This window comes from Drosophila rhopaloa, unplaced genomic scaffold (genome assembly GCF_018152115.1).
Source record: "Drosophila rhopaloa isolate 14029-0021.01 unplaced genomic scaffold, ASM1815211v1 contig_3, whole genome shotgun sequence".
Lineage (NCBI taxonomy): Eukaryota > Metazoa > Arthropoda > Insecta > Diptera > Drosophilidae > Drosophila > Drosophila rhopaloa.
Window position 1 is genome coordinate 12,716,966 of NW_025335123.1, and position 23,656 is coordinate 12,740,621.

A 23,656-nucleotide genomic window follows, 5' to 3' on the forward strand; every position below is an offset into this window, starting at 1 on the left:
CTTCTTGCCTTGAGTGCTCTTTTTTCTCACAATGAACTTAAAAGCAGTTTTTAAATTGCATTTTATCGTTTTAAAAACACAATGAAAACGTTGCCTCGGGTTAAAATATTAGTTTTTCACTGATTTTAAGTTGTTTGGTTTACCTTAAAGCACGTTGGCAAAAATGTAACCAGATGTTAATTGTTTTCAGCATGTTTAATGGTCTTCAACGTTAACTTATTTTACTACAATTTATGTTTTTTTTTTGTAACAAACAAAGCCCAACATGCAATGCAATGTTAAACTTTATAACTAAACTTTATATACTGTGACTTACTACAATTAATTTTCTATTTGTGTTTATTTTAACTACTCACAAACAATAGTTTTAAATTATTTCGATTATTTTTCTATAGGTTTACTTCTAACCATTTGTTACACTAGTGATTTAAACTAAATTTAAATTAAAAGAAGTTATACTTTAGCTATAAAATGTTGGCTCTTAATAATGGAACTTTTTTGAATTCCTCAGCTTTGATTATTTGAATTTCTTTTAAAGTTTAAATTTCTTAAGTATGTTGAAAGTATAATCTGCTGATATCTGTCCCCTAAATATTTTTCTGATGTCCTCAATTCTTTTCCCCTTAAATTTGAAATGGTGTTCCTTAGCATATATATTTCCCTGTTTTTGCCACGCGTCCAACTTTCGCTGGCTCAATCTCGCATTTATGTGGGCCTCTCGCTTTCCCGAGGGCTTTCTTCCCCCCACTTTTCCGGCTCACTTCGCAGCGACAGAGGACTCCGTGACCCATATAGATATCATATATGGGTTAGACTCCGACTTTCGCCCCGCGACACAGGATTTGTGCCACTGTCGCCGTTTGCTGTCGTCATCGTCATTGTCATCGCATCGGCTTTATCCTTATTCTCGGAGCCAAGTCATTTGGCCATTGTGTGTTGGCCCGAAACCTTTGCGGTGAGAGGTGAGAGATGGCCGCCATTGTGCCACGCCCCCTTTCCCCGGCCAGCCCTTTCACCGCCCCCGTGTACTCGCCATTGTTTCTGCTCCCTGTTTCATTTCTATGTCATTTCCGCTGCCCTTCTGCCGCTCTTTCCCTCAATTTCCAACGGCACACTGGTCCAAAAAGGACATTTTTCAGGACAGGCATTCTAATAACCTGCATCAATAATAATCAAGTGTTTTTGCCACTGTAAAGTTAGGAATGCCATCTTCAAATTTAATTTAAATCAGTGATTTCAAACGAGGCTTATCGAAATGATCGATATTTTGATAGCTATCACTATTCTATAATTTCATTTACCGTTCTAAAACCGATAAGGTTTCATTAGATAATATAATATATAATTTGAAGAATACAGCATTATGAAGGGTTTCTCATAAATTCTGCATAATTTATCAATGTTATCGATATCTCGATAGTAATAGCGATATTTTCCACTGACTTATAAAGTTTTTGAAAGAATACACCATTATAGAAGGTTTCTCATAACATATTGATCGATATCTAGTCAGCACCAGCGATATTTTTGACTAACTTATAGAGTTTTTGGCACTGTGTACTCAGTGGCTGTTGGCGTTTCACAGCTAATTTCAACGAGAACTTTTTGGATCGTGAGATTAGTGGACAGCGGGGCTGGTGCTGGTTTTCGGTGGGTTTTCGGGGGGGCCTTTCAAAGGAGCTTTTCCGGCGGGACGGGGGGACGGGGGGCTGTTCCAAAAAGGGGGCCTGGTGTTTGGGGCAGGACAACCATAAGTCATCCGACCGCTTGCCAGAGTGCGCTTATGCAAATTTGTGCCAGCTGACAAATGGGACGGCATTTGCACAATGCCGAAAAGAAGGGGACCCGAAAGGTGGGTGGTTGGGTGGATGGGTGGTTCTGGGGGGCGATGGGTAGTGGGCGGTGGGTGGTTGTCGGGGGCGCTGGGGCGTGTCTATATAAATGTCATTTGTGTTGCTGTGTTCTTTTATTTTTTTTTTTAGATATATTTTTTTCTTTTTTTGGGAGAAGGCGAGAGCTCTCCTCGCTTAGCCTGACATGATGATGATAAAGTGCACATTAAAAAATATTTTCCCATTGCCTTTTTCGTTGTTTCTCGCTTGTTGTTTGTTCTTGATTCCGCCGTTGTGTGTTGTTGTTGACGTTGCGGCTGACTGCTCAACTCTAGTTGGGAATTATTTATGGACGGAGAGCGCGTTTTGAATTTTAAAACTATGGAAAAAATACAAATTTTTGGAATAAAATAGCTTATGGAAATGGGATTAAAACGATGGAGTTAGGGAGCACAGGAAGTGCTAAGCAAATAAATATATAAACTGAAACACAACATCAATTTACTTTTATTTTATTTTGGTTCTTTGATTTTTTATTTGCTTCTTTGATTGTGTATTTCTTTCTTGGATAAAAATATGTATAACAGCCAAATTCACTGTTTAAAAAATTAATGGAAAAACTATTCCGATTATTTAAATGAAAGCCTTTAAAAAACAATGGCTTAGAATATTATTGAATTACAAAAATATAAGCTGTATATTACAAAAAAAATCTGGCACCGAAATTGCCATAGGAAACACCCGCATTACAAAATTGTAGTTCCTTAGCCGCAAATTGAAATGAAATTCCTTTGTAATGGCAAAGAAATCTCAGCCAACTGCTGTTTGGTTTTCCCTACTTCTTGCGCCAAGCTTTCACCCACTGCGGGAGTATATAATCATTATTACACATTATTATATAATATAATGCCTGCGCATATAATTCACACTTGCACACACACACACACGTGCCACGCCCCCTTCCTCGATGTCCGCCTCTTATCAACATTCTGCAAGCCGCACAAATGAAGTCTTCTCTTTTAATTTTCCCTCTATAGCTCTCGCTCGCCCAGCCGCACATAAAATTATTTTCTTCATATAATAAGTGTAATAACTTTCATGTGTCGCCTGTTTGAGGCGGGAAAGTCGGAAAAGCGGGAAAACGGGAAAGCACTGCGCCAGAATTGAAGAGCACCGCACATGGAAAAAAGCGGGAGGGAAATCGCTTCTTAGCAGTCAAAGTGAATGTGAAAGTTGGGGATTTTCCGGAAACTAAGAGAAGTGGGAAGGTAAAGCTTTATGCTCCAGAAAATTGTAGATTTTTAATGACAATATCTAAGGAATCATTTTTGAAAGGTATAATGGACCAAAAACTGCTTGATTCATAAGTTCATTCAGCAGTGTGACCAAACCAGCTGCAATATTTTATAGTTCAGTGTGACCATGCAATTTGCAATTAGGTAATAATAAGTTCATTTTAAATTGTAACTAAACAAAATGCCTAACATGATTGTTACATTACACGATTTATGAAACAAATATCAGACCATTGTATTGCCTTTACACTTCATGCGTTTATTCAATGTATCATTACCCTTGAATCAACCCTCGTTCGCTCTATGTACATATAATTTGCACATGCGTGTGTGTGCAGCACTTAAATGGAATTGAGTGCGGAGTGCGTTGTCCTCATTCGAAACTTGGCTCACAAATCCCGCATAAGACAATAAAGGGGTTTCCCTAGTAGGTGAGTGCTCTGCTCCGTCTGATCCCGAAGTCCTTAAAGCGTGATTTTAAGCTGGCACAGGGCAGATAAGTGCCCAAAAAAAGGACGAAATTCATAAGGGACAGCAGAAAGTGAGCCGTATTCAATGCAATATGGCCACAAGCTATTTAACCGCAAGTAGGGCAAGGTATGCATGCCAAACTGAGCCATTGCACCACTACAGTGCACTGCAGGGGTCAGCAGGTGGTTCGGTGGTTCGGTGGTTGGCTGGGAGATTGACAGGTTGTGTGGTCTAATTAACAGCAAACAAAGGGCAGAAAATTGCGCAAAAAGTCGCAATCGAAATTTATGGCCAGGGAAAACGACATCAGAATACTGAAAACAAGCACGAGGATTGAATGCACTACAAAATTGCCATTCAAATTCAACATGAATGCACTGCACTGTGTTTAGAAACATTTCTTCATAACAACTTAATTCCTAATAATAGGTTTATTTTTGTACTTTAATAACAATCTAAAAAATATGTGTCACACTTAGTCTAAGTTTTTCCCCTCTTTGGGTTTAGTAAAATGATCGCTGATTTATTATGCTAATGATTGCAATGTGGCCCCATTTTAATTTAATATATTTACCTAATCGGTAGATACATGGTCATAGAAAACGTATGCAAGCGGGGGCTCTGTGGATGTAAAATGCAAAACGGAATTATGCACAATTATTTTGGCATTGGCTGTTTCTGGCCCCGCTTTCCATGCAATTTAATTGGCGGCGGTTAACAGGAGCAATTATAGGACCGCAAGGAGGCAATCTTGAAGGACTCGCCGCAACAAAGGACCTAGAAATAGGTGGGTTGTGGAATTAAACGGGGGAGGTGGGATATGAGCAGGGTTGTCAAAGTTTTCGAAATAACCCGAAGGTTGCCAAGTGGCCATGTAGGGTCTTTTCAATTATAACAGTTTTCAATGGAGATAAACGAACATTGCGGTCAGAAAAACAAGCAAATTAATTAACGCAATCAGTTCGAAGGCACTTATCTTATTTAATATTACTTTCTTTGTTTTCCTTAATTATTTATTTGATGACTGGATTATCGCGAAGACTTATCTGGCTTTATGTATACTGTATTTCTGTCCCCACTTGACTTGCACTTGCCTTTTAATTTGTTCTCTCATTGCATGCTCAAGTGGCTTTTCCCCAACTATTTTCTCCCACCATTTTCCACCCAGTGTCCTCTTGCTAATTGCGCTTATTACGCTGACAAGAACGGCAAGCGAGTAAAATAAAATATGTATAATATGAGAGGGGAAAGAAAATAAAATCTGAAATGAGCAATCTAATGGTTTGTGGCCATATCGTATGTATGTTTTAGTGTCCCTTTTTTCTGTCATTGACATGCACGAGAATATTTTATTGTTGCATACTTAGGGACTCCCCTGCATTTCCCTTCGCATTTTCCTCTATTCTTGTATTTTCTCTTATTAACTGTTGCAACTGCGCTGCTTTTGCTTCTTGACTCGCGAAAAATGTCTGCAAGTGCATAATTATCGGTTAGTAGTCACCGCATCGCTAGAGAATCGACATTCGCGGCTTTATTCCTCAAAGATATTTGTATTTTGTTCTAAATATTTTTTGACAATGTTCAATATTGAAATATTAAAATCAGAGAGGGATTAACTAACAACTACCAACGGTACGTGATGATATGTTTGAGAAAACTTAAACTAATTGGAATCATAGTGTTTCTTAAAGGATACAAACATATACGTTTTCAGTGTGACCAGTTCAATTGTTTTTTATGTGACCATGCTAACGATACTAAGTTCAAATTAAGGTTATTTTGCATGTCAATTAGTTTTCTGAACAAGATAACTAATTTCTCATATTATTCATTATTTTATAAAACTTTTAAAAGGCACGATTTTGCCAATTATATTTAAATTTAACCGACATGACGTGCTTCTTCAACCTGAGCCACAGATTAGCTGGCTTCATCGGGAAAAAGCCACATCGCAACCCCTTTGCAGCTGGGAAATTTGCAATTCCATTGCTTCGGCTGTCAGATGGCAAAAGTGAATTGGCTGCGGCTGTAAAATAACCAGACAATCTCTTGTTATTCCCTGTTATTTCCCTAGGCCAGCCATGCTCCAAATTTGATTGCGACTTTATGACAGATTCGGATTCGGATTCTGATTCAGATTCCGATTCAGTAACGGCAGCTGCTTCACTCGTTGCATTATGCAATGCCTGCAGTATGTGAAGCGTTTTTGGGGGCGGTCTACAGCCAATGGAAATTTGAGACCAAAGCTGAAAAAGCATTTATTATAAAAAGTATTTCGCATGTTTGTCATTTTGAGAACCAAAATAAGACCGTTTCATGTTTCATGAAATCGGAAAACAAATTAACTGGCTGTGTACAGTAAATATATCACATTTACATCGTTAAAGTACCGCACTTTGAGAAGGAAATTATATGGTAGAATAAATATCGTATTTATGTGGCTTCTGCTCACCACTTTTTTTTCCTCAATTTTTATCCAATAGTTGATGAAGCACCCAAAATTCAAATTAATATTCACAGCAATTATTTCACAAAGAAAAATATTAAAGTTGCAATTTGGCTGTGCGTTTTTCACAAAGAAATTTACAATAAAAAGAGAAATATCTGCTAACCCAGTTGTCATTTATTCATTTTTCAGAGAATGTTTTCCATTATACTCAATATATAAGAAAAAAAATCCGATAAAAATTAGCCCTTCATAACTGTTGAATGGCAATGAGAAATATGTTCCTGATAATTTTGTCACTTCGCTTTCATATTTATGAATTGAGTGTCATACACATGCCAACCGACTTTCCCCTTGAAAGTCTAACTGATATCAATCTTTAAATAAAATGTCTACACCTTTACCTTTTTTTTCGATTTACTTTTCTCTTTCAAGTTGAATAAACTGTTCTTTTAACCGCCAACAAGCGATAGCAAGTGGAATGGGAAAGTGAAAACACATTTATCTCGATTTTCACGCTGTCAGCAGCAACTCAAAAAGGCGACAGTTTGTGAAAAAAGCACAAAATAAATAAAACAAAAACCGAAAAAAAAATACATATATATAAAGGCGGCTGGGACCAAAGCAAACCAAACCCTGCACAAAGTCAATTTCAAGATTTATTTTTCGCAATTTAACATTTCTGTTACGCCTGTCAGCCGGGAAAACAAAACAAAAGCCGGGGAAAAACAAACCGAAAACCGCCGAAAAAACCAAAGAAATTCTGGAGGGCGGGACGGTACGCCCAAGCAGAAGGTGAATGCGGTTAAGAAAATAATAATAAATTAAAAGCTTGTGCCCCTCAGCCGAAAGGTCAAATAATTTCAATAACACAAAAAAAAAGGAAGGAATCTGTGTCCTTACGCGATTTGGAATTGTAATGAAATGCCGAAGGCAGTGACAAAAAGTTGAAAAGGTGCAATCAAAAACAGTCGACTTGGAAATACCTGAGGAAATGTATTAATATAGTCTTTAAAAAGGTTTTTTAAACATTCGATTTGTTAAAAAATCATAGTATTATTAACGTGATTATAAAATTGAACATACTCTTGGCATTCATATATATATTTCATATTTAAAAATGTTGCTGCCAATCATTTCAAGTCTCTAATAATGCTGTATTCTTTAAAATCCTTGTTATATTTCAACATACATTTTAAATACATCGAAAGCCCATTCAAACAGATATACCCCGCTGGCCAAGTCGATAAGGTCGAAGGACAAGTTGAAAATTTGGTTTGCCCGATGCCATTTTAAGTATTTTCAATTTCGGCAGCCAAGATGGAACTTGCCACGCCCCCCGCCCACTGCCTTTGTACTCGAATTTATTCGACCCCGAGGGTCAATATGCAGAGAAGTCGCGTCCAAAAGTCGAAAAGCAACGCGAAATTCGTGTATGTTCCACGCAAAAGTAATCAGCGAGCAGTTGTGCCCCGCCTTCCCTTCTTCCTTCTTTTTTCATTAATAATAAATTAGGAGCACACCGGAAACGGAAATGCGCGTTGGCAGGCCGCCCAGAGCCAACTTTATTAGTTTAGTCTTTTTCGCCGCTTTTTGCCCGGGGAATATGCGGAATTAGAAAGAATTCATTTTTGCATTTTTCAAGAATTAAATTCCGCAGATTTTGCCCCTTGGTGTTTGCAATATATTCTTTCTTTATTTTTATTTTCTGTTGGGGGGGGGTCTTCTGCCTTTGTGCTCACATGGGAATCCAATTAAATGCTTTGCTAATCCACAGAAAAGTGGGGAAAATCACAGAAAATCTGCGCTCGCTTCTGCTGTCGGCTGCTTAAGTCAATAGAGTAGTAAATGAAGCCTCAGTCTTATCAGCCAACTGCCATCGTCCTGGATGCCAGAAGTACATTGGGAAAAATTTGAGCTTCTTCTAAGAAATAATTAGGCTTTTTCAACTCTTGCATGATTACGAATGTTGTTATTGAGAAAACCTTTACTGCATTGAAGTTACATTTTGAGAAGTTATATAAATTTAAATTAATGTTTCGTTTTGCTAGCCATTTAATAAAATAATTACAAATTTTTGATATATGAATTGGGTTTTTGAAACGACAATAAATATATTGAAGATCAAGTTGGAAAAACATCAACAACAAGTCCTAAAAATGTCTGAAATCCAGCTTTTGAAAAACCTTAAATGCAGCCAAAGTGGAAACCCATTTCTCTCCATACAAATCGCAATCTCCGTTTCTCTGGTTAGTCACAGCTTAAAAGCTTGGCTAATAAAAACTGGAATTATGCGTGAGTGTGTGCCAGGACATGAAGCAGATAGATGTAGATGGTAGCTCGGATGGAAATTGTAGATGAGAACTCAGACAGAGATGAAAATGGAGATGAAGATGGGAATGTTTCCCTGTTGCTGGGGGCAATTAAACGATAAGCGTAATCTGCTTTGTCAATTCACACAAAATGCGTAAAGTCGTCAGTCGAGGAGGATTTCAATTAGCCAGCACAAAAATTCCAACCATCCAGGCAGCACTATCCTTTGCGCATATTTTCATGGCCCACACACACACACACACACACACGACATACTATATACACATATATGTATATAGTACACATATACTATATATAGTGGAGAGTCGGAAAAGCGGAAAAGTGGGTGGGCCACTAAGTGTGGCCAATTAGCACAAAGACTGGGGAAAGTGTTTCCGTTTAGCAGATGAGGAAAGCGAGCACCTCTCAAGTGACAATTTGCTTAGCGCTTCAATTTGGTTGCGAGCCGAGGGCCAAGTGGCGAGGTGGAAAAGTGTGGGGGCGGTGGGTGGAAAAGCGGCGGGTGGCGTGTGGCGGGTGGCAGGTGGTGACCTCGACCAACAATAACCTACATGCCACCGCAGCGTCGCACTTTTCGAGCTAGAAAACCGTCACAAAGCACTTGTCAACTTGATAATACAATATGAATAACTAGAAACTATCATGAGAATAAATGGTTCTATAACTCGAAGTCTTTTTAAACCGAACTAATTTTGGTGGCAGATGGTGGTTCAAGTTATGGAATTATTGGATATTATAAGGTCAAACCGTTTAAGCTATACAATAATTTTTCGAATATATCATTACCCATTTGGAGAACTCTCTTTTCCCGATCTGACCTATCCGAATTTTTGCAGGGTTCTATCACGCAAACTAAAGCCACATCTTGTTGCGGACACCGTTAAGCAGTATATAAGTCGGGCCCAACGCACAACCAAAAAGGGTTCTCAAGAGCAGCAAAATATGGAGTTTTTACGCGGCGTCTATGCGTTTATGCAAGTGAGTAGATCATCGGTGAGTGTCCACTTCCTTTGTAACAACCGTACTAATCCATGTGAACTTGCTCTACTTTTATACCGCCTTTGGTTGATTGATTGATTATACCATACCATACTCTACTCTACTACTACAACTCAACTCGAACTCAAACTCTAAATCAAACCAATTATATCTCTAAAACCAAATCGATTTGAGTCACAAATCGAACAAAAAAAACCGCAAAACGAAAACGCAAAGCAAAAGCAAATCGAATATGTTACCACTACCTTCTACTACCTATTTATTTATACTACTACTCTACTACTACCACTCTTATAAGCGTAACTAATGAGCCAACTAAATACCAAATACGAAAGACAAATAAGCCGAGAGTATCAAATGTATCTTACACTATATACTGACCCCCCCTCCTCAAAAAAAAAAAAGAAAAAAAAAAGACAATAAGAAAACCCGATTTATCCCATGTGTAAACTTCGGAGCTCGACAAATGCCTGTGGACCGTCGTAATTTGGGGGACCAACCCCATATAACCATCGTCGAGTAACAATGCGAAAAGAAATACCAAGCCCAGACCATTCCATTCCAGTCAAAAGTAATACTCGTCCCACCACTTTACTTTTACTTTTCCCCCACCATTCATTTCGTTTGTGTTTTGAGTTTAGTGGCCATGACTTTTTAACCATTGCCATTCCATATAACCCGGCCCCTAGATGATAACAATAAAGCGAAATGCAAATGAAAGTAACAACAACCAGAATAACAATACTCGTAATAATGTACTTACCGTGAGCACATTCCTTCAAAAGATCACAACAAAAGACAAAAAAACAAGAAAACAAAAAAACCAAATGAACATTCACAAGAAAAGGTCATCTAAAACCAGAGAAAAAGAACGCAGAAAAAATGAAATTAATATGCAAAACATTCATCAAGTAGGATTATTTTCAACATGAAAAAAACAGCGGCGGGACAAAAGATGATGACGTCTCTTTCTCGCCCCCTCTATTGCCGTCTCTTTCGGGCGTTGCAAATTCTCATTGAGAGCCATTCTGAGCCCATTGTCCATTAATAACCATTGTCCATCCAACATATTCCCATCGCTCTATCTCTCTCGGACTATCTCTCTCTTTCCAACACACACACACACAAAATATACATGTCTCTGTCTCTACCTCTCTCTCTATCTCTCTCTCTTTCTCTCTGTCACTCTGATTGCGTCTCTTTCTGTGTTGAATTTGATTATTGTTTGTAATCGGCTGTGTAAATTATTGATTAGCTTATATGTCTATGAAGTCTATGAATATTACCGTAATCGTTACTGTATCTATGTCTGTCTCCCTCTCGCTGTTTGTGTGTTTGTTTGTGTTTTTTTAAAAAACAAAATTTTTAAGCGATTTTTCAGTTAAGCTCTATCTCAAGAACTCCCCCGATTGTGTGCGTGTTTATACCTAAGAACTCTGAACACAAACTAAACACTCTTACATAACTCTTAGCCCCTGAAAGCCCCTTGCTCCGAAGAAGTTTTATATAGGGTTTTGAGACGATCTATGTAATTAAAACCCAAACAAAATGCTTTATATATTCTATACCGAACGAACCTCTAAAACCGAAATGAAACGAACTAAAAATCGAATGTGCCCGCCACGTGAAGGTCGACTACAGCGGAAACGGATACGGAAACGGCAGCGGCGGCTATGAGGCAACCCTGACAACCCTGCCCAGCGACAACCCAGAGCCGGCAGCGATAACCGGAAGCGGAAACAACAACGCCATATCGATAACCGATAACGACAAGGAGGCAGCAGACGAGGCAGCCGCAACAGCAGCTGGGGAAGCTGAGGTCCTTTGGCCAAATTCAATAGCCTGCTGCAGTTCCACCACTATCAGTACCACTAGCAGTGCCAGTGCCAGTGCCAGTGCCAGTACCAGCACCAGTTCCAGTTCCAGATCAGATCCTGCCCAGAAGAGAAGGTTACCTGGTACAAAAACAGCGGCGAACAAAATCAGAGACAGTTGAGAGTGCGGCAGTAATAATGGGCATCGGTGCCAGATGCGGTGAATTTCAAGCAAGAACTATGAACTACGATCGAATAATGCTAACGAATGTGATAACTCGTATGTACATATAGCCACGTATATATCCAAGTATATAACAAAAAATATTTACAAGCGAACTGCAAAACCGAATCAAAACCAAAAATCGAAAACGAAACGTGACGCGCGATAACTTAGCACCACAGAGCAACTAAAACATGTAAAAAAAAACCCAAAATCAAAAAATATCTAATCGTAAAATCAAACGAAAACAGGGCAACTCGTGAAAAGGTGGCCTTAGCTTGTGCGACTGAACAAACAAACCAAATCAATTCATCGATTAACGATAACCGATAAGCAATAAACCGATCAACGAATCAGCTGTCAATCGAATGAATAGCGATATCCCGAAATCGAATTAATAGCGATATCCCGAAAACGAAATCAAAAGCGATCTCAACGCAAGCGGCGGCGGCGGCGATAACAATTATCGATAGCCGATAGTCTGGCTCTGAACCACTGCTGGCGGTGTGTGTGTGTGCGTGCGTGTGTGTGCGGTGCCGCCCACGCGGCCACGCCCATCCATCCCCACCCCCCGCCAAGAGCAAAGTGATAGAAAATGGTAATTACAAATCAAGCAATTCTAGTACTCATTTTAAAAACTCACCAACCACTCTCCACCCGCTCCCCAATGACTATCGAAAGTATCGAACTTCAGCTCGGTTTCTCTATCGAGCTCCCTCATAGGGACCTATTGCTCTCTCTGTCTCTCTCACCAGTCCCGCCCGCCCCGTCTCTTACTCTATTTGTCTCTCTTTTTTTCAAACCACACTTGATCTGCGCCTTGTTTTTGCTTATAAATATTGCATATATATAAATATATAATTATACTGTAGTTGATTAGCTCAAATTATGCTTTTTGATCTATCGTTTTCATTGTATTCGTTAATGAATTATGATTTTTAATCCCAATTCCCCATGCCCAATGTTAGTTAAAACATTTTTTCGGTTCACGTTTTCTTAACTTTGCTTTGGCTTTGTCAACTCTATCCGTCTCCTTCTGTCTCTCTATTTATCTCTTTTCTTTATTTTGTAGCGATTTTAAGTCTAGTAGAGCGCGATTACAGGATTCCAGGTTAAAGAACAGATAAACCCAGAACAAAAACAGAACAAATCAGGGGATGCAAATTCCAAAATGAATAATCGATATTTTATCAAAAACGCAGCCGCACCGCGCCGAAAAAAAAAAAAACGATAACCAAAACCTTAACCCGACGATAACAGATTGCTCGCCTGCCACCACAAAATATGCTGTCAACGTCTACGTAAAAATTAAAATAATAACAATTTGTTACGAAAAACGAAAAAATATGAAATGGTCAAGCTGAAAGCCAAATCAAATTTAATACAAAATGAAGTTTGTATCGATTTCTACGCCCTAACCCTACTTGTGTCTCCTTCTCTCTCTCTCTTTCTCTATTTCGATATATCTCTGTCTCTCTTTAGTAACTATGACACACTCACACAGTTACAGACACACATACACACGCAGACTTTGTAAAAGTATAGTAAAGTGTTGCGAGTGCCTGGCGATAACCGATAAACAATCACGATAAACATAACGACAACGAAAAGCTGGCAAGAAAACGAAGAAAACGATCAGCCAAGGTTAACTTTTTCAGTTGATTACAATTATGATTTTCCACATCTATCAATAACGATGACTATTTATGCGTATGTAACTAATTAAGTAGGTCAACCAAATGCAATCGAAGCAATCGATAACTGTACCCAAATGCTATCGCAGAGCAGGCGGATGTGAGGATCCCGATGAAGACTGCAAGTCTGAAAACCAAAGATACCCTTTTCAATAGCTCTATTGCCGCGTATATGGTGTTCTGTGTAAATATATATATATATATATTTTGCCAAAAATCGAACGCGACTAAAAGACGTAAAAAAAAAAATTAAAACGAAACACATAAAAGCAAACTTGAAATTGAGCAAACTTGAAACAATCCTTCCATGTGGATCAATTATCGCCAAGAACCAAAAACAAAACCCCTCTGTATCTCTCTCTTTGCCGCTCTCTCCGTCTCTCTCTTTCTCTATTTAACTCTCTCTCTCTCTCTGAGCCCCGTACCTAAAGTCTAGATAAATAACCCTAACCTTTCTCGAAATTTGATAAGAAAAACAGAAAGCAAAAGTGCCCTATGATTCCCAACCAAAAATTTGTTGACTCCACACCGCGCACACCCCCAGAATAAGCTTTTAATTTGAAACGATCTTTTTTGTTCCAGTAACGCCCTCAGTTCTCTCACCAACCCCGTTCTTTCTGCTGCCCCGCCCCAATCAAGTAGTTAAAGCCCCCAAAATAACCCCCTACAATACCGACAACCGAACCCAACATCCCAATAAAAAATAATAAAGCTACAACTTGCACGTGTCTTAAGCCGTAAACTGTACGCATCAACTCAATCAATTGCAGTCTCTTGTGTTCTATAATATGCATACTCGTATCTATACCCATAATGCTACTCGTACTGTACCAACTGTATAATTTGTTGTATTGTTTGCCGGATTTCCCCGTAGTAACTTGAGCGTAACGTACACGGAAATGTTTCGATCGGCAGATCTCAGTAAGCAAGCAAGCGGTGATAATACCCAACCATATACTGTAACGTATCGTAATCAATCAATATCTATCTCGTATTGCGGCATTTGTGGTATTGTATCCGTATTCGTAATATCAAGTGCAAACTACTTTAACTACCAACTAAGCCAGATATATATCAACGCACATATATGCTCTAGAATCGAATAAAATAATGTTAAACTCATTTTGCGAAATTATACACTCTGCAATTTAATTTTACCGCTTCATGACACACTTTTTTATTTAGAAATTGTCGATCACCAACTATTAATCGATTATTTCGATAATTTATTTATTTAAATTCTAATACAAATAGCCAGTGAAACTTAAATAGCTATCATATCAGATCTATTGATGCCCACGTTTTAACGGTTGTTTCATTTATCGATTAATGAATTGTACCAGAGCGTATATGTGTGTAGGTAACTAAACCAAACATAAGTATGTCGCATTGTGTATGTGTATGCTTGTCTGTATGTGTATGTGTAATCAGTTGTACGTATATATCGGTGTAGACGTATATTGTATTAATCTTTTAATTTCGATATTTTCCTTTCTTAAGATCGATAAATCACCGAGCAAATGCGAGCAAGCGAAATTGTTTCTTTATTTCTTTATCCAGTAATCGTAATCGTAAGCATTATTGAGTTTCTATTATTCTATCGATTGGTTTGTGATCGTTTGTTTTTTGGGTTTTCTCGTTTCGATTACCAATAAGCGATCGATGGAACTAAGCCGAGCAGAAGCAACAACTATCGTATTCTACACCATCTATATATATCTATATACCTATCTACTCGTACTCAACTAAATATATCTATAATATACCATACTCAATATACATACATATATACATATATATATCTATATGCATATCTTTACATACATATACCTCTATATATATATATCTATATATCTATCTAAAGGAACAAACAAAAACAAAACCAAAAAATAACAATAAATATTACTCGTAATACCAAAAAGTAGTTGTCGTTGTTGATGTTGTTGAAAATGTGCAATTTTAATTGATTGAAAACGCAAAAAATACCAAAAAAAAAAAAGTACCAGAGAAGCCAAATGTAAACGAACGATTTTTTTGTGTCGAATGCCAAACAAAAAAAACTGAAGCTAAATACCAAATAACTATAATCAAGTATAAACAAATATCACAAAAAATAGAAAAAGTACCGGTTCAAAAGCCAAAAAGTATGCAACTGTATTCTTTTTGGGCTGGCATTTTTGCGAACTCTTTGTTTTTGGAACCGTAAGAAAGTACCACCCATCGAAGACAAAGAAGCAGAAGAGGAGGAAAACCCAGACCGAAACCAAACCACTCCCCACCAACCGAAAAACCCACCCACCACACCACCCCAAAGAAGATACCAGAAAAAAAACCAGTTACCGAATATACCTAATACTCTTCTCCACTTCTCCATCTCTCTCTTTTTCTCTCTCACTCTCTGTCTCTAACTCAAAAATGCTAATTTCAATGTTTTTGTGTGTGTGCGTGTGTTGCGTGCGCCTGTGTGTGTACAATTCAATTGTATTAAATTTGGTTAACTAAAAAGCGATCTATATACGATATATATATTAACAAAAACCGATAATCCATACCAAAAAAATACCAACTGCTAAGCGGACAGGCAGCATATATGTTGGCAATCGAGCAATTTCTGTGTAGAAATCAGCAAAGGCGTCTTGTCTCTTTCTCTCTGTCCCGCTCTATATATATATCTCTCTCTTTCTCCAACACTCTCTCTGTCTCTTTCATGTCCACCCACCGAGCGTGCCCCGCTCATTGTATCTTTGTATCTCACTCACTCACTCGGTTCAGAACTATCGAGATTTAATTTTGTTTTTTATTTTTGAAATTTCGATAAACGAGAATAAAAAAAATGTATATGATCAAATGAAAGAAAAAGTGTGAAATATTCCCAAAAATAAGTACCAAAAGCGAAACCAAAACCAATGCAAACCCCACAGTTGACATGAACATATCTATACCGTATACTACCAATATACTGCATATATACTAACCAAATCGAAACTATTTACTCCAAGCTAAACTATATACTATACTCAAAAATATACCAAACTATCCTAAATACTTGTGCAACTTGAGCCACAGAGACAAAAAAGAAAATAAAACACACAAAGTAGCAAACACCCAGAGTTGACACCCTTTTTTTCGTATTTGATTTTGATACCACTCTATAACTGTATGATACTGCGAACACTATATGATATACACCTATGACTACCCATGTACCATACAATAAATACGTATAAGTAATAAGTAAGCAGCGATCCCACTGAAGAATTTCACTTATTTTGCTGCCGATTGCCCACGCTTGACCTTGTTGTTTGCATTTTGTTGGCCAGCCTTGGCAACCCTGGCTGTGAAAATTCCCCGTGAAGCATGCATCTCTATCTCTTTCTCCTCTCTATCTCTCTCTCTATCTCTAAAAGCAATTTTTGTAAAAAAAAAAAGAAGAAAAGAAGAGCACGTAGAGCTATATTTTTGTTCAGTTTTTCCGCTTTTGTTGTGGCACGTTGAAAATGTTTAATTTGTACATCAGTAAATTCAGTAAATAGCCTTAAAATGAGACCATAATATACCCTAGCCCCTGAAGCCTGAACTTGTGTAAATAAGCGTCGATCAGCCGGAGAATGAATTGAAAATCAAAAATCGATTAAAAATGGTTTGACCCTCCCCCACACACCACAAACAACTCTTATTTAACACAACTTAAATAAAATAAAAACATATACACCGTATATATATATATATACATATATATTTATAAATATCTTACTATAATCCCTTGTATTTGTATCTTGCATAAGTGAAAGCATCCAGTCTGCCTGCTGACTGAAAAAATAAACAAAAAACAAAAACTTGATAACTGATACCCAAAAAACACACACAAAACAAACCAAACACTACCCCTGAAAAGCCTGTTGTTAGTTTTCACATTTCTAACCATTTTCTTTTTATTTTAGTTCTCTGTTTAGTTCACTGCTGAATTTTCCCGGGGCCAATTGTTCGTTTAAGTCGCCAATTTAAAGTCAACTCCAATGATGTGTAACCAGGGGAGGGGGTTGTTCGGCTTGGGAAGGGGGCGTGGCCCACTGATGTGAATCTGTCCTTGTTGTTTGCTTGTTTATTGCCACCAGGCACTTGGCACTTGGAGCTCATAGCACAGAGTACAGAGTACAGAGCTCCTGGAACTGAATTCCAGCTCCAAGAGACTGGGAGCTGGCTTCAATTTATTATTGACTGGCTGCAAGAGTTCTTAGACGCATCCTAATGAAGCGTAAGTGGCAAGCACTGCGGCAGAGCAGCACCCATAACAATAACAAATACGGCCAGCAAGTACAAATACAAAGCCAGTCGCAGTCGCCTCCTTGTTGTAGCAAAAGCTTATTTTTATTGCCCCAAATATATTGCCAATGTTGTTCTAATAGCAGAAACGAGCCGGAGCCACAGAGCTTCCCATTCGCTGGCTGCACGGCGAGAAAATCCTGCCTAAATTGCCTAACATAGTTAATCTATGGAACTAAACATTAGCTATTTTGTAAGAAATATTTCTTACACAATAAATTTCAAACATTTGTTGTATTAGTCGATGCCAAAAAGTAATCTTTTAAATATTTTATGCAACTGAAAAACTATCAAACTCTGTTTTTACCCATATAAAATCTTTGAAATAGCAAATATTTTAATAGTCCAGAAATTGAGTTTTTTTGACATTGTAATTGGCTTAACAATACAATTAAATGCTAAGAATTTAAGTAAGTAATTTAATAATTTGAGCTACTTTAGAATAGCTCAAAACTCCAAGCACAACTTATTTTTGTTTCTTATATATTTAATGTTAATTAAAGTCAAACAAGGGAGTAGCTTTTCTCTCTGTGCAGCAGCAGTGGCACCAACAGTCGACAGTCAGTGGCAGTTACCAGTAGGCGAAAAGGGGGGTTGAGTTTGGGGGTTGGGGTTGGGGTTGGGGGTGGGGCTGGGCGATTGGCGAAAGGGGGCATAAAATTCATTGTTATGGTTACTGGGCATAAGTCAGTCAGTCGGTGAGGAGTCGGAGTGTCGGAGGCCCGGAGTCGCAGTCGCAGTCTTCTGGCCCTCATTTCGTTAATCAGGCCTGAGTAAGTCAGTCCAGCGCACATGATACTTATTACACATGCTACTTACACCAGCACGAAAGGGGATGGAAGCAGTCGTCGTCGTTCATCCACTTGGGCTGAATTCCATTATAACCCAAGGGTGCACTCGGCCAGATTGGGTTGGTCAAAGGATTTTGGACCGTGCCTTTCCTCAGGCGAGGGATCGGTGTACAGTGCGTGCCGGGGGTGTAGGCCGGTTATTCGGGGATCTTGGGCAGAGGCTACGAATTTCTTGTGGAACAATAGGAGGAAATCTCTCACCGGTAATGGGAATTTTGAAGTAAGACAATGGAGCAAAACCCCCCTACCAGGCCATAGAAATCAATGGACCAAACAATGGTCATGGTAATTAAATTCTACAGCTTTGATTGCTCCTTTAAACTTCAAGAAAAGAGGTCCTTGGAAATATAAGCAACAAGACAAGTGGGACTTACTTAAATATGAGTCCAAGAGGACTGGGCCTAGCTGCATGGTCCGCACTGTAGCCTCCCCCCGGAAAAATCATCCCCCTGGCCTGTTTCTGTTTTATGTGTGCGCGCATTTCCCATTTTCTTTGCTCGTTTCGATTTCGTTACATAGACACTTTCGCTTTATGGTTTTCCTTACTTTTACTTTTGATTTACGCCTTCTAAAGATCATCGTTATGTCTCTTTCCACAGCTCACTATCCCTATCTCTCTCTGCCCCACTCTCTCTCTGTCTCGCTCTTTCTCTCTCTCCCTGTCTATCTTTTGCCCTCTCTGTCGTTGATATGAGATGTGTTTTTTTTGTATAGTGTGTGTTTGAACCCGAGTCCAAACCCTGGAAAGTGCCAAGCCAAAAGAAAAACCAAATATCTATCTGAGAAAAAAACACCCAGAAATCCAAAAGTAAATGCCTCACTTAAAGATTGACCTCTGCTAATTCAAATGTTAAAACTCTGCCAATTTGGACCCAACATCCCAACAGAACTCACGCCAACCAAACCAAAATAAATTATATATCTATACTGTGCCAATTGTGAACGTAATGCAAAAATCTGCCTCTGCCTCTCACCAAAATCACCTTAAAACTAAAACAGCAAAAAAATACAATGCGCAATGCGAATCTTCATGCCAAACAAAATGTTAAGCAATTTTCAAAAAGACAGCAAAAACAGCTAAAAGTGAAACACGCCAAAAGCACAGGACACGAATAAACACCAAGTCACGATCACGATCACGAGTTCACCAAAGTCACTTAAGTCACGAATCACCAAAAGTCACCAAAGTCACGAATCAGCATCAAATTAGCAAATGCCGAAAATAACTTCACACACGCCAGCACACTTTGAAAACCAGTAATCCCAAATTAAATCCCATCCCGATTTTATTCTGGAAATCTCTGATGAGGCTTAGCAATCCTTATAATACGTTTTAAAGTAAATGTTATTTGCTATTTATTTATAAATAATATTTCACTAATAAACCATAATCTTATATCTGTTAAATCAAAGCTAAATCAAAAATGAAATCTTACTCGGATTAAATTCGAAACTTAAGAGAATTTATATAATATTTGTAATGAATTGTCATGTAATAAACCATTTTCATTTAATTTTTCCTCAAAATTAGGTTGCATACTAAAATATTTTAAAGATATGGTATACATGATTTTATTTTCATTGGATTTTAGGTTCCAATTATTAAAATTAGTAAATTTATATATCTTATTTCAAAAAGTTGAATCTAGTTTAATCGAAAATACTCAGAATAATATTAAACAAACAAGGTGTGGTTCACGGAGATTTCTGGGCGCCCTAATGACTAAATTAGTTTCCAATCTCACACTCTGTCTCGGTCTCACAATCACGCTCTATCTCTCTCTGTCACGTTACCTCACAATCACTCCGTCTCTATCCAAAAACCCGAAGCCCACGCTCTATCTCTCTCCACTCACTTGGGAATGGCCAATTAAATCGCCGTCAGCTGCCAAAACTAAAAAACCCCTATTTCTCTCTCTGTATTGCATAAGTACACTCAAAGTAAAACGAAGTTAATTTAATACCAACAACTAAAGCAAAATAAATTGAACTAAAAGAAACCTAAATAAACCTACTCACTATCTATCTCTCTCTCTCGATCACTCAATCACGGATTCACTTACTCACCAAAAAAACAAACTCTGTCTGTCTCTATCTCTCTCACGCAATCTCACGACCCACCCCACAAAAAAAATGCAAAATGCAAAAAAAGAAAAGCAAACGAAAAGCAAGCGTAACCAAAACAAAATAAACAAGATAATAAACCACACTCTCTATATTTATATACATGTATGTATCTCTGTCAGCTTTAAGTATATCGTATATCGTATATATAACAAGAAAGTAAACCGAATCAGCAAAGAAATAAACCGCAACCAACAAACAACTCCAAACTCGAAACCAAAAACTTTAAACTACAAGATACAAGATACAAACGCCAGACTCCACAGCAACAATAACCAGTTAAACAACAACAACAGAGATCCAACAGAAACAAAGCAAACTATATCCGTACCACATCTATATCTTTATATAACTAATAGCTAGATGTATGCTCTCAGTCCCAGATGTAATTGACCTCGTTACGATTTTGTGTTTCAAAATTATCCAGAGCCGAAGAACATTTAAGATCCCAAATACTTGTTATAACTAAATCAAAATTGTAAAGCTAAAAAAACGAAAAAAAATGTGGTAGAGCTAAAATAAAATAAAACCACCTGAAAGTATGGCCAGAGCCCAGATAGATTTGTGCTAATTAAATACATACATATATTTTATCTGGACTGCTAAATTATACTAAAACGATATATAAAATCAAAACATATTTAAGCCAAGAACCCAGCTTTGAAGCGCTACCTGTCTCTCTTTGCCACACACACTCTCTCTCTCTCACTCTCTCAGTTAATATAATACGCCTATATATAATATATATGTATCTCTCTCGCTCTCTATGTCTGTTTGTCTCACTCTAACTTGTGTATTGTGTTTGATTTTACCTAAAAACTAGATTAAACGTAAACCGATTTTCAACCATCTTATATAAGCAGTTCTCGTACATTTTCGCCACATTCAATTAAATTCAATCCAACTCAATTCAATTTTAAACTCAAACTCACCTAGATTTTTCACCACGTATTACCTAATTCAATTAACATTCAACTACTTATATATTCAATTTGTTTTTATATTGTACTCACTCTCACTCGATCTCACTCTATCTCTGTTTCGCTCGCTCTCGCGTTCTCAACTTCACCACTCTACCACACCACCACTCTGTCACTCTGCCACCAAAGACACCACTCAGATCACAGATCACGACTCACAACTCACCACCAAGTGGCACCCAAGTTTAAGAACTCACCACGATCACAGACCACTGATCACTGATCACTAATCACTGATCACTGCAGTATTCAGTATTCACCTTTTAAAGTATGTCTCTCACCACAGCTCAGCTCACGAAACTCACCTCGCTAAAGCCGCCACAAACGAACCACCACTCCAAATTTCAATTCAACCACTGAACCACTCACTTAACCACTCAGCCAATCAATCTGCATTCGATTCTAAATCAAATCAATTCTGAACCAAGCCATTATCGAAATTTCACAGGTCTCTCTCCCTCTTAACTCTGTGTTTTCTTTTGATTTTTCAGCCATAACTAGTCAAACAGTCAGTCAGTCAGTCAGTTAGTCGAGCGATAACATTTTGATAAATATCGATTAAGTGGTCATCGTTAAAATCTTATCTATCAGTCCATACAATTCCAATTCGATTATGAAATCTGCAGCGAACTTTGATTGACTTTAGCAAAAACTCATACATGGCGGCCATAAATTGGTCAGTTTTTCTTCTCCGAAAAAAGTACTCATCTCTATTGATCTGTAAATTATAAATCCGCCTCAAATGCAAAAAAAAAAAACAATAGAAAATGAAATCCGAAATTTGCATTCCCAGCAGTTCAATCACTTTTCGTTTCTCTCACACCTCTCTCTATCTCTTTCTATCTCTTGCTCACACACATTAAACTTATTTTATTGTTTCCCTGAGTTTTGTTTTGAAACCAGAAAAGAAAGGAATGTTTAAGCTAGCTGAGGAAGTTGAAACAATTGCTGTGACACCTTACTATACTTACCTGCCATAAGAAAAACAAAAGCAAAACCGAGATGAATTCGAGAATTCTTCCAAAAAGCAAATTGTATTTATTTCGCATTAATCTTAAAACTACCCACTTCGCCTGCAACTTGAAGGATATATGTTCACAGAGATAAAACACGTAAAGTTGTATACAGCAAGATATAGCTTCAGGTTGCAGACGGATGGGAGGCCCCTCTATTTATTGATAAGTGAGTTAGCTAATTGTAAGGCCCCTTAAAAGCGGAAAAAAAAAATTGCTTATGAATGTACATAACCAGATATATAACCCCATATGATAAAGCACCCGAGAGCAGTCCTCTCGATTTCATTCAGAACAGACATGGCAAACGTTTTGCGTTCCAGAGAATTCTCTCATCATCCGTTTTCGTTTACCTCTTTTGGGTTACCTTTTGCGTTTGGACTTATGTAACTTAAACCACTGCCAAGACCTTCAATAATAATGTTCTCTCTCTTCGTCCCCACCGAAAAAACACGATTAAAACAACCACCCAACAAATCACACACAAAACACGATAACCACCGATAACGCTTCGATAACAACGGACAACAGGTGTCTCATGTCAAAATCGATTCACCTGTTTTTCGCCTGCACACCAACGCAACGGTTATATTACTGATCACATTCTCGATTGCTGTGACGACGCGGCAGTACGTAGGAAATCCCATAGACTGTGTACATACAAGGTGAGGTCGACTAATCGATTATTTCGATAGCTCCCCGATTAATGCGATTTTTGTCGATTGCAGAGACATTCCCGAAGATGTTCTCAACACATATTGTTGGATACACTCAACGTATACAGTGGTCGATGCGTTTATGAAGAAGCAAGGTTCCGAGGTGCCTTTTCCCGGAGTTCACAATTCACAGGGCCGCGGGCCTCTAACAATAAAGCACACAAAATATTATCAATGGGTAGCGTTTACACTATTTTTTCAGGTAAGTAATGCATAATAATTAAAATTATAAATACGGAATTAAAAGCGAACAAATCACACCTAAGAACTATTGTCACGATAGAGCTTGGAAACAACTTGTTACCAAAATAGTCTCTCTATGGTCTTTGTTCGGGGATATTCTGTTATTTTTTCTACTATCATAAAGATTTTAAAATTCATATAGAAAGGCATTAAGACGAACTAAAAAAAATAAAAAATAAATAATCAAATAAATTCAATCGGAAAACTGTGGAAATCCTTCGCATCCTGCTTCAACTTTTCAACCGCAAACTGATGTTGCCTGTAAAGTGGCGCCACTTATCAACACACTTACTAATCT

General features: G+C 38.0%; 1 protein-coding gene across 4 annotated transcripts in view; it reads left to right on the forward strand.

Moving 5' to 3' along the window:
• The window catches only part of LOC108049843 (innexin shaking-B), a 161,840-nt gene that overhangs the window by 114,795 nt on the left and 23,389 nt on the right, over window positions 1-23,656 (forward strand). For 3 of the 4 annotated variants that reach the window (XM_017131176.2, XM_017131178.2, XM_017131179.2), the window contains 3 exons: window positions 9,215-9,371; window positions 22,931-23,064; window positions 23,128-23,317. In XM_017131176.2, the coding sequence (XP_016986665.1) occupies window positions 9,215-9,371; window positions 22,931-23,064; window positions 23,128-23,317 (481 nt within the window). Of the gene's footprint in view, window positions 1-9,214; window positions 9,372-11,994; window positions 12,013-22,930; window positions 23,065-23,127; window positions 23,318-23,656 lie in introns of those variants that run through there. The other variant, XM_017131182.2, reaches the window with a different exon arrangement.